Source organism: Cyprinodon tularosa, unplaced genomic scaffold (assembly GCF_016077235.1).
Source record: "Cyprinodon tularosa strain WSP-4 unplaced genomic scaffold, ASM1607723v1 ctg230, whole genome shotgun sequence".
NCBI lineage: Eukaryota > Metazoa > Chordata > Actinopteri > Cyprinodontiformes > Cyprinodontidae > Cyprinodon > Cyprinodon tularosa.
The window spans coordinates 203,826-216,519 of record NW_024038862.1 but is presented as its reverse complement, the minus strand read 5'-3'; the positions used below and the strand labels follow the sequence as shown (position 1 = coordinate 216,519).

Here is a 12,694-nt window from a genome sequence, read left to right as displayed (position 1 = left end):
GGTCTTTTCAAAACTTTGTGATAATCATCCACTATACCTTTAAATCTAAATAAGGGAGAGAAACGGTAACAGAGATCAGCGCCGAGGCTCTAGGTACCAACATGGGTAAAGAATAAAGACCTCCCATAATATGATAACATTAGTTTAAATTAGCTAGGCACACCACTACAATGGCTGGGCTCTGCCCCACATGTCAATCCCAGGGAAAATGTGTCATCACTAGAAAGCTATTGATTACCTGATAGCAGGGTGTCAAGAACTATCTTAATGTGCATGCAAGCATCAAATCAACTGACATACAGACTGTTCCACAACCTGTTAAGGAATAATCGTAGCAGTTATTGATTGTTTTTAAACTACCCTATAGTAAAAAAGAAATACAGAAGAAGGCAACAGATTTAATTATGGAGTGAGACGTAAGGAACGAGAATACTGATCATTCAAATCTCTTTTCAAGAAACATAAATTTAACTGTGAAAATAATGCAAAGCTAGCTTTACAAAAATGTTATATTGATCCTTATTTTAATCTGCTTAGGCAGAAAGAGTCAGAATCAAATCTAATGGAGTCTAATGGGAAGTTAGTAAGCAAAATCTGGCCTTATTTAAGGTACAGTATCAGACCTTGCCAAAGTTTTTATATTCCTTGAAGGTTTTCACATTTTATTAATATTTATGATGTTGTATTGAGAATTTTCATAATGGACACAAGAAAAAAGGGCTTAAATGTAAAACTTTGGGAAATGGTGCATTACTTTCAGATTTGGCTTAGTCTGAAAATTGGTATGTTTAAATTCGCCTTTAACCGTCTTTGCTCTTATAACACTACATACCATCCAGCTCAACCAGTTTTAAAGAATTATGCAAATAGTTCTACCTTTTCTAATTGCTCTTGTTCCCTGGGTAAAACCTGACCTTGTTAACAAGGCAATTGTTTTTGTTTTGTTTTTTCTTTCTTGGGTTCTGTTACAGATTGGCAGCACTGTGTTCTTTAACTGCAGAAAGGGCTACTTATTGCAGGGCTCAATTTCACGCACGTGTCTGCCCAACCTCACCTGGAGTGGATTTCAACCTGAGTGCATTGGTAAGCACTTAGCCTCTCATGCTGAAAATGAAGCACAAAGACTCAGAAAAGGCTGCCTACATATTCCATTTATGCTATTTTAGTCACTCCTTTTTGCTTCCTTTAAATTTCTATCTCTCTCTCTCCAGCCCATCACTGCAGCCAGCCAGAGCTACCTGCTCAGTCTGATGTTAGAGCCATTGAACTGCCGTCCCTTGGCTACACACTGATCTATACTTGTCAGCCTGGCTTCTATTTGACTGGGGGATCAGAACACAGAACCTGTAGGTCCGATGGTAGCTGGTCAGGGAAACCACCAATGTGTGCAGGTATGGACATGGTTGTATTATATCAGTAAAACAGAATGGAGACCTACTGAAGTAATTATTTGAAAGCATGGGCAAAGACAATTTTTTATTTTTAATTAAGCAAAATTGTCTAAATTGACTTCCTAATAGCATTTATGGTAATATTCTAAAATGGTTGTCCCTTAGAAATATTTATGCTACTTCAGTCTTAATTTAATCTGTTTGGGATTTAGGTAACGCACCAACACAAAGTAGTGCATGGTTATGGTTCTAGTTGGAGGAGTCTTTTTTGCAGTAGAAAAGGTTTCTAAAAACCAATCAGTGCAGGTCTGAATATGCATGTACACCATATACTGTAAATATTTAGAAAATCATCCAGCCAATTTTCCTTCTATGTGCAGCTCACACCACATTGTACGACGGAGTATTAGGGCCAGGCTAGAGTTTTTGTTTTTTAAAATACGAGAATAAAGTCATAACATTATGAAAATTACAAGAATGAAGTCATGATACGACAAAAAGATTCAGAAAGAAGGCTTCGAGCTCCGACCAGCATATGATGGCCAGCCAGCTCCACTAAACAGCAACCTGAGTCCACTACTGCCTAATTTGATGCTGCTGGGCTAAAAGATTTCCTTCATTGTCGTTTCGATGCCAAAGTATAATATCACATGATGGTTAACATTCCTCATTTTAGGGAAGAAATTGCTTCTTGTAGGATTTGTCATGTATTACAACTTTATTCTCGTAATATTAGGACTTTATTCCCGTAATTTTACTGCTTTATTCTCATTGCAACTTTATTCTCGTAATTTTATGACTTTATTCTCGTAATCTTATGACTTTTTTCTCATAATGTTACGACATTATTTTCGTAGTTTGAAGATTTTATTCTTGTAATTTTATGACTTTATTCTCATAATCTCATGACTTTATTCTCGTAATCTTATGACTTTATTCTTGTATTTTTTTATTTTTTTATTTGTTTCTTTGACAGGGACAGTACAATTAAACATTGAAACCAAACAGGTGGCCGATGTCCAAGTACATAAGGCTTGTAGCCATGGGCTAATTTGCAGCCTTCGTCCCTGGTTAGGCTTTTAAAAGATGTTAGCATTGAGGGGGAGGGAGGTTAATAACGACACACAAATGCATAAAAACCCACAAAAAAACAAGAGAAGTTAAAACAAAAATGTACAGTACAAGCCAGGTTAGTGCTCACACTCTTGATTGTCTTTGAGCCATTTTTTCAATCTTGTGGAGAAAAGTCGAATATCAGTCTGTGACTTAAGCTCCAGAGGCAGAGTTCCAGAGAAGTGATGCTTTCACTGAGAAGGCAGACTGACCCATAGATGTCCGACATCTTTTAATCCTGCAGTTCCCACTAGCTCCAGCTCTTGTCCTGATTCCTTCATTTGCATACTTTAAAACAAATTTACAGATTACCTCAGGGGCAAGACCATTAAGGCATTTAAAAATAGCTTTTAAAAATGAGAAATTTATAAAATTTTCAAATGTCATCATATTGTGTTTTTTTTATAATTTTGCAGTGATGCCACTTCACCGGTTTTTGATCGAATATTTTTAATGCTTGCTTGTGAAGTGAGAGTAAAGGTTTTAAAACAGACTTTGTGGCCTGGGCCCAAACGATGGCGCAATAAGACCTATGGGATAAAGTCATTGCATGTAAATATACTTGTGCAGCTTGATTTGATACATATGGTCGAATCATTCGAAAACAGTTTATACTTGTCTTTATAGTTTTTGTCATTTTCTTAATATGGGCATCAAATTTCAATTTTGAATCTAAAACTACACCCAGATACTTAAATTCACCAGCCGGCTTTATTTCATGTTGATTAATAATTATTTTGAGATCATTGTTTATAATTTTCTTAAGGGAGAAACACATGGAGACAGTTTTGGTGTAATTCAGAGTTAGGAAGTTATTTTGGAGCCACTCTGATAAGATGCACAACTGTCTGTTTGACAGATCAGAGGCCTTTTCAGGTGTGTCTGCTGCCACATAAATTATTGTACCATCTGCATACATTTGACAGATGGCATCTTTGCAGATGTTTGGGATATCATTTATGTACAAACAGAAAAGTAATGGGCCCAAAATAGACCCTTGTGGTACACCCACATTACATTTTTGGATCCCAGATTTGACGCCATTAATTTTGACGCACTGATGTCGTTGCTCAAAATAAGATTTGAACCAGCTTAAGGTTTGTTTAGAAACATGTAGTTGTTCCAGTTTCCTTAGCAGAACTGTGTGATTTACAGTATCGAACGCTTTTGTAAAATCTAGAAATACTGCCCCAACACATTTTCCTTCATCCAAACTACTTTTTATGTATTCCGTAAAATGGCATACAGCCATTTCAGTGGAATACCTTGGTCTAAATCCAAATTGTTTAGAGTTAAGTATTCTTTTCTCCTCTAGATAGGCCATTAATTGTTCCGCAACTAGCTTCTCTAGCACCTTAGAAATGACAGGTACAATTGCAATAGGTCGATAATTACAGACTGCATCAGCTGATCCGGACTTAAAAATTGGAGTCACAACAGCTGTTTTAAACCCTTGTGGAAATTCACATTTTTCAATTGACAAGTTCACTAGATGAGATATTGGTTTTACTAGATCTGCACTATACTTTTTGATTAAAAATGTATCTAAACCAAATATATCTTTTGCTTTGGATTAATTTAATTGATTGATAATTGTCCTTATTTCACTTTGGTCAACCTGTTTAATGTAAAAAGGTGAGGCTGAATTTTCAGCAACATTACATGGAAGCAAAATTGGACTGAAATTTTCAGCAAGTTGCTCAACTGAATTAATAAAATATGAATTGAATTTGCAATTTTGGCAGAGTCATTGCTAACCATTCCATTTATATTGAGCTTTGTTACACATTTTCCTAAATTGCACTTGCGATTGGTCAACTTGTTAATATGCTTCCATATTTCAGAGCTATTTCCACTTGATTCAGCAAACAATTGCATAAAATATGTGGACCTTGACTTTCTGATTTCATTAACAACTTTATTTCGTAGTCCTTTAAAGACAAGTGTGTCTGTTTGCAATTTAGTTTTTAGTGAAATTTTCAGAGCAAGATCTCGCTTTTTCATAAGTTGAATAATAGCATGGTTTACCCATGGTAGACTAGTTTGTTTTCTATGGTTTTTTATAACACAACTAAATCTCTGAATAATATTTGTTAGAGTCTCAGTTAACTGATCACAGCATTGATTTACACTTTCTGTTTGTATCACGTTATCCCAATTCATGTTTTTCAGTTCATTTTCAAATAAGGGTAGTTTGTTTTTTGGAATAAACATTTGGCTTTTTGTTGCATTAGGCACTGTGAAAACTCCCTTTAATCGTTTCTTTGTTAATTTCCTGACGAACAATGTCATATTATGATCCGATAGACCTGTCACAAGGTTATATGTTTTGATGATTCGTTCTGGTTTATTTGTGATTATTAAGTTTATCAGAGTTTGACTAGTTTTGGTGATCCTGGTTGGTTTTTTAAGGATTTGGACAAGTTTATGTTTGATAACACAGCTTTTAATTTATCCCTTTTGATTTTCTCCATCCAATTTATATTCATATCTCCGATTAAAATTGTTTCACATTTAATATTAATTTGTTTTAACATTTCATCAAGGTCTTGATAAAAAGATGCACCATGAGATGGTGGATTATATACAACTAGTAAGTTAAATTTCATTGTAGGTGACAGTGAAACTTTTAAAACAAGGCATTCAATTCCTAAAGTATCCAGTACAGTGACAGAACAATTTAAACCATCTTTGATATAAATCAAAACACCTCCCCCTTTCCCATTTGTACGATCCTTCCTATAGCATGTGTATCTAGGAACATCAATCATACTTGTGGGAACATTAATATTTAGCCAAGTTTCACTCAGTGCCAAAAAGTCAATGTTTGAATTGCTCAATAAATGGTGAACTTCATTTAATTTTGATAGTAGGCTTCGAATGTTAAGATGCCCCCCAAAAATTCCTTTTGGTTTTGCTGCAGAATCCCAGATTACTTTTGCATGGTTTACAGTTTGGAAATATTTCAGCTCTTTTTGTTTATTTGCTGCACAATGAGCACTTGTACATTTTTCTGGATTTTCTTGGCAATTTGAAGCACCAGAATTGATAGTTACAGTTTCTCAATGTCAGGGTTTACATCAGACAATGTGTTCATCTTCAACTTCGTTGGGAAGTCATCTGGTAGTAAGCCAGTGGGTGTCCACGCCACTGCAGTACATGATGTTTCCACAAATTGGGGCTGTTGCAACTTTTCAACACATATTTCTGCAACATTACTTTTGTTGATATTATTTGTGGGACCTGGATTTAGTTGTATGTCCCCGCTCAAGAGTAGAAGAAGCAGAAGTATCCATAACCATCCATTCTTCCTGCTTGCATGATGTTTAACTTTGGTGGTGGTTATTTGGCATTTTTGCCAGCTTGTCAAAAACAGAGCATGATATCCAAATCCAAAGAAGCGTAAAGTTGGTTTCACAATCATTGACATAAGTTGGGTAGAACTGTTTGATGATGATGTTTCATCTTGGATCAGGCCTCGGCCCAGTGGGAAACACAAACACCACAAACATATTAGCCACACAAACACATACCTTTTGTAGGCTGATTGATTGTCTTGAAAGTTGTGGTGTTGTGAGGGTCTTTTCACTGTGCTGGGATGTCGAAATATCCAAATATAGTCCAAGAATGTCCAAAGAGGCTGCAGGCATATATCCCATGTGCAGGTGTATCCTTTGTCTCTCCTGCTATAGTTCGGTTGTAAAAATCCACGTTTCTTAGCTGAGTTAAGGATTTCTGATCCACACAGTTGGAGTTGTTGCTTATGGTGGTCATATCCAACCAGATTTTGCAGAAGAAATGTTAGCAGACAGGAAAATATGGCAGCAATTGTGGAGCCTAACAAACCACCACCACTGCTCACAGCAGCCATCTTGTTGATCTAGTTCATCTAATAAGGATGACTTTACTATCGTAATTTTAAGACTTGATTCTCGTAATCTTATGACTTTATTCTTGTAATTTTATGACTTTTTTTCTTGTTTTTCTTCTTTTCTTGTTGTAATTTTAAGACTTTATTACATCTTTATTCACATCATTAGGCAAATTTATTCTCATAATGTTATGAGTTTATTCTCATAATATTTTGACTTTATTCCTGTAATGTTAAGACTTTATTCTCGTAATGTTACGACGTTATTCCTGTAATTTTATGACTTTATTCTCGTTGCAACTTTATTGTCGTACTTTTATGACTTTATTCTAGTTGCCACTTTATTCCGTAATTTTATGACTTTATTCTCTTTGCAAATTTTTTCTCTTTAGTGTAGGACTTTATTCTCATTGCGACTTTATTCTCTTAATTTTAGGACTTTATTTTAATAATATTAATATAAGTCTCGATTTAAAAAAACAAACAAAAAACTGTACCTTTGTGCTGATAGTCCGTCATAACATTGCATACTCAAGTTTATGTTTGCACCAAAATAAAAACTCCAGCACAAACACAGTAATACACATCTGTTTTGTGATTATTTAAAAGGTGAAACTAAAACAGCATTTATTGCTGCCATCACTTTTAGGAAACAATAAAAGCTTTTGATGCTGCTAAACTGAACTTTTACACTGAAAACATGTCTGTTTAGGTGAAAAGGTATTTTGAATATAGCTGCACATGCTGCATTCAGGTACAGTTCGTTAGGTAGACTAAAAAATGTACAGTCTTGTTTTACATTTCTAAACATAAACATTGGCTGTTATTATTATAATTATTGTATAATCTATGTTTCCAGGCATTGGCTATGCCTCTTAAATGATTTAAAAAATGAATCCCATCCGATCGCCAATTAGTTCTAAAGCTTTTAAATTGCAGACGATAATAAATAACATTTATTTCACAAGTTTAAAAAACAAAGATTGAATTTAAAATTGTGAATGTAAAACCTTTTAAGCTTTTCTCTTGTTACACCCCCAGTACATATTCCACTTTGTCCCAATAATAGTTGCCATGGTTTCCTCCAAGCTAGATGAGTGATCTATGCATTCTCAGAAAGTTACTCAGAAAGAGCATCTCTCACTCAGCTAATGTTTCACAGTATCCTAACTAAATTAGTGCCACTCTGAGCCAACATTTCACAGCAAATTTCCAACTCTGATATCCATGGGATTTCCATGAGGCCTGATAGTTTTTGAGTAATCACTGGTGATCGCTTTATTCTGCCTCGGCTCTATTATTTCCCTTTGGTCTAATTAAGCTAAAGCACAGATTTTTGGCGAATTGTTGATGATTTTTTTAGGAATTATTTCCATTTTTGTAGAATAGCTGTTATAGCAAATACAGTTGTTCCTGAGTACAGCTATAAATAATCTTTTTTCTTTTTTATGAATCAGTTCTCTAAAAAAGCTTTCCTGGCTGCCGAATGGACAAAAGAAAATGTATGCCTGTTAGTTTGCACCTGACTTTCAGAAGTACTAAATAAGACGCAAAAACTGCGAATGATGTTGAGTTTCAGATTTGAAAAATCACTTTTAGTGGAAGATGTTGGCATTTGCATAACCCCCACCCAGGAATTTGTGTGGGTTAGTCATTAGAATGTGATTTAGATATTGATGAAGGCACAAATACAAAAAAATATGTTGCACACACTGTCTGCTGAATCACTGCTGAAGATTTGCTCTGTGTGTAAAATATATATTTGCACCTGTTTTAAGAAATACAAGCCTTCTGAAGATTAGGCCCCAAAATGTTAATTACTGCCTTAAATTTTAATTAACAGGTATTGGGTTTCAGGCAAATGCAATATATTTTAAGACTCAAATAATGAGAGGAGGTGCATGTCATTTAAGCTGACTGAGACCATATAGCAATGGAAGGTTTAAATAGGATTATTTTCTTTATTGATCCAAGAGTTCTTTGTTTGGCAGCACTTCCTGGGACCTCTTGCAAACAAATTGACCAGCTGGTTTTATTGATTTTATGTAAGGATTGTGAATTTTAAAATGTATAAAGTGTATCCTACAGCTTTAATGTCTATGAGATTAATTTATAGCTTACTTTTATAAAGGATAAACATTCATAAAACCAAATGATTGTTACATTATGAGATATGGAATGAATAAAGTCAAATATCGTATGCATTTATACAACTTATTTGGCTTTATTCAACAGTGCTGTTTTTATAGTTTTCTATGTTTAATTATTTCCATAATTTATTCTTTGTTTTTTATTTATTATGTCAGAATGCAGACATCCAACAAAGAACAAACTTGGGGAATTTGATATGGATAAATAGCATTGTTTCCGCATTTCTATTACACTGTTCTACCCTGATCCATCCATCATGCCGTTAGGTTGCTTAAAGCCCAACACACCCTTCCCCAGATAAACAAATAAACAAGCTTTGAAAGATCAGCAAAGGTGCAAAACCTGATTAGTCCAATTCTTCCTATTGATCTGCTTGAGCAGATGTACATCTTACAAATGGCACAGCCCCTCTAACAAGTTCTAGGCAGCTAATAGACTGCTACCATGAATCCCCAAAGCATCAGTGTAGATAGATACAGAGGGCAAAAAAAGAGTAATTAACACACGATTATCTAGACTAGAAGAATGCTAATGAGTGAATAAGAAACATGTAATTGAGGTAGATATATGTAGTTTTACCATGGATTCCCTGTCAAGCTGTTATTGAAATATATTTTTAAGACCTTACAGATAAGATTAAAGGCAAGAAAGAGAATAGTGATGATTGCACATATAGGACATCGACACCATTTGACACTGATAGAAAAGCATTGGAGTACGCTTTGGTGATTAAAAGCCCTGTTCATGTTTTGATCAGTGTTGCTATAGGTTTAACACAGCGATGTAGTCTCATGGTCTAAGGGGAGCTTTAAGGTATTATTAAAGTGTCTCTGTTGAAGCTGTGAAACTGTCTATCTGATTTAGCCAGAACCCTGCAGGGGAAATTGAGCTGCTTCTTGACACAAGTCAAGTCTCATCACAGGGAGAGCAAGAGGTGCTGGTAGGGAAGTCCTTAAGATCGCTATATTTCAAGAAAAGATTATAAAAAAAAACTTTTTTTTTTTTTTTACTTTGAAGATAATAGAAAATTCCTAAAATCAGCCAAATTTTTCAAAGGTAAGAATTGCAATCCTTACTGTGGGTTAAATACACATTGAAATTGTCAAGTCCTTCTACCTTTGTTGATATAAAATTCACCCTAGATGTTGGTAACAATAATTTGCATGAACCCATCCAAAAACAACTTAGTCAATATCACAATCATTTATAAAAAAAAAATAAATAAACTTTATTCAACCACTAGGGATTTTTTAAAGGCTCAGGCATTCAGTGCAAACAATAACAAAGAATATTTTGAAAAGTAGAAAAGAACTGAATATCCTGAAGATAAATTGGTAAATAGTGATTGGTAGACAAAGATTTACATTAGCAGTTTGTGCCTTATTTGTGCAACAAAAGTAGAGACTATCATATATATAACAAAGATGACAGTACTAAAAGTAAAAAAAAAGATTATAAGGAAAATAACTTTTATTTTTACTATATCTGGTAAATTGCAGGGAAATGGTACGGTACGTGGAATAAGTATAGAAGCTATAAAACTAGATTAAATAGGTTAGTATGTACAACATTTCCTTTCTCATACTTTCAAATAGATATCTTCTGGTTTACTATTAAAAGTTGACCTATAAAAGATATTCTGCTGTATTGCTCACTGCTTGTTTTACTAAACATACTAAACGCGATGGTTACAGCTGCAACCTGACTTTTTCAGTGGCCGCTGTTCAAGCATCATAACTGAATTGAAAAGAACATCAATTAAAGCTAGGTTCTCCTTCTAGTATTGTCTTTGGTCGGGACAAAATATTTATTTATAAGAGCTAAGCAGCAGTTGCACAGACCTTGAGAAAGACATACTGTACTTTCCGAACTATAAGCTATTAGCTTTTTCCCCATACTTTAACCATGCACCTCAGACCAAATTTTGGCTTTTCTGTGGATTTTTCCTAACCAGCAGGGGACGAAAAACAACACTAGAAATTAAACAATATGGGGCTAAATTTCATTTAGAACAAGCACTGCTAGCAGCAGGAACCGCGGATTACAAATGTCGCAAATTTACAAATTTTGACATTCATTTGCCCCATTAAAGCTGTCAAGCATGAAACTTTGCTACTCCTGCAGAGCTGATATGAAGAACTGAAGAAGCCCCTTCTTTCATTAGAAGTGAGCAAACAAGCTAACTGGAGCTCGCATTCTTCCCTACTCTACGGGCGATATGTAGAGCTCCCTCTAGAGGTTTGGTGGGTGACAGTTGAGTAGATATCAGCGGCTTATTGGCCGCTGTGGCTTATACATGCACATTGCCAGATTTTCTTTAGCTGCAGTTTATAGAGGTTCATACTCCGGAAAATACAGTAGAAATAACAGGTATAGTTTTTAGCTTGAAAACAAGAAACAATGCACTTAAATCTACTAGGTTGTTCACACCTACTCAGTCTATGTCTAACACCACCATATAGGCCACCCACCAGAACCCCCTAACAACCATTAACACCCCCCATGTGACTTCCTTGCTTAATCCAGTGGGAGGGAACAAAGCCACCCTTTGTCCCTCCTAATTCTTTGTTAAACCTACAGTATGTTAATCTCATTGCTCCCCACCACTAGTTAGAAATGAAGAAGCCTCTTGAATGAGAGGTAAAATGTCTTCAACAAAACTTCATGTCCATTTGCCTAGACTGAACCTTTCAAGCCTGACCATGACCTGGATGCTTGAGAATCTTCACAGATATGCTACTCAATATCCCTGGAGAAAAGCCAAGGCCTTTTTTAAGGCATTTAAGGCTAAAGATTTTTAGCCAATGGTATACTGGGATCAGTCAGAAAAGGCCAAAGCTTAACTCTGTATCTATGGTTTCATAGACAATACTTGGAGGAAGAATGGTTCTATTTCATCCCTACTGACCGCCAGAGGCGGTGCTTCAAGCACTGAATGATCATTCATGCGCATGCGCAGGTCGAGTATTAATGACAACAAAGTCAGCTGTTACCTGCCGGGGACCCACGTGACTCTATATAGTCACGTGGCACCCGGCAATCAATCCCTTTTGTTCTTCTCCCGCGCAGGTGTGTTGAGTACAGGAGTGTGGTCGTGTGAAGCTGGTTGCTTCTGTGTATACCACTAGTTTCCTGGCTGCTTGTTGCTGGTAGCCCCGTGACCGGGTTTGGTCGGAGCTGCGGGTAAGTCTCGCCCTCCAGGGGCTGCACAAGCTGCTTTCACCTTACCAGATATGCGGTGACTGGTAAGTTTTCGTTCTTTTCTCAGCAGTAGTTTACTGTTCGCTTTGATTTGCCACGTTAATTTTGTGGCTCTTTTGACTCACGGTAGCGTTTCTGCTCGCGCTGAGTTGTTTTCAGTTTGTTTGCCTAGGCCCACCAGTAGCGTTTCTGCTCGCGTTGGGTTCTTCTATAGTTTGTTTATCTACACTCACCAGTGACGTTTCTGCTCGCGCTGAGTTGTTTTCAGTTTGTTTGCCTAAGCCCACCAGTAGCGTTTCTGCTCGCGTCGGGTTCTTCTATAGTTTGTTTATCTACACTCACCAGTGGCGTTTCTGCTCGCGCTGAGTTGTTTTCAGTTTGTTTGCCTAAGCCCACCAGTGGCATTTCTGCTCGCGTTGGGTTCTTCTATAGTTTGTTTGCCTAAACTCACCAGTGGCGTCTCTGCTCGTGCTGAGTTCATTAGTTAATAATCGATTTGCTAGTGGCGTTTCTGCTCACGCTGAGTTTGGGACCTCTACGGGGTTTTCCTACAACGGAGTCGCCAGTAGCGTTTCCTGCTCGTGTTGACTTGTCCTTGGTAGCGGGCTGATCACGCCTTTCAGCAGTATGATGCTGGATAATTTATGTTGCTCGACCTGTCTGGCTCCACTTCAGCCCGATGACGGGCATGACTTGTGTCCCTCCTGCCTCGGTGTGGAACATCTCCGGGAGGCGCTGTCAGATGACGCTTGCCCCAACTGTCGCGTCATGCCCCGGTCGGTCAGACTGGGGCGGGCGCTTCGCCGCGTGCTCGTTTGCCGATGGAGAAAGCGGTGTGCAAACGATCTACTGTGGCTGCACCTTCGGTACCGACAAAGCGTGCTAGACGGACCGATGCAGGGAGGTTGTCCACGAGAGTGGATCATCTCACTACTGAGCTGGCACAAATGAAAGCCCTCCTCCAGTC

At 36.9% G+C, this 12,694-nt stretch overlaps 1 protein-coding gene across 1 annotated transcript in view; it reads left to right on the top strand.

Annotated features, from left to right (window-relative positions):
* csmd2 (CUB and Sushi multiple domains 2) overlaps positions 1-12,694 on the top strand; it is a 375,721-nt gene that overhangs the window by 348,303 nt on the left and 14,724 nt on the right. The window contains exons 64-65 of the mRNA XM_038286837.1: positions 972-1,083; positions 1,212-1,391. Of these exons, the coding sequence (XP_038142765.1) occupies positions 972-1,083; positions 1,212-1,391 (292 nt within the window). The remainder of the gene's footprint in view (positions 1-971; positions 1,084-1,211; positions 1,392-12,694) is intronic.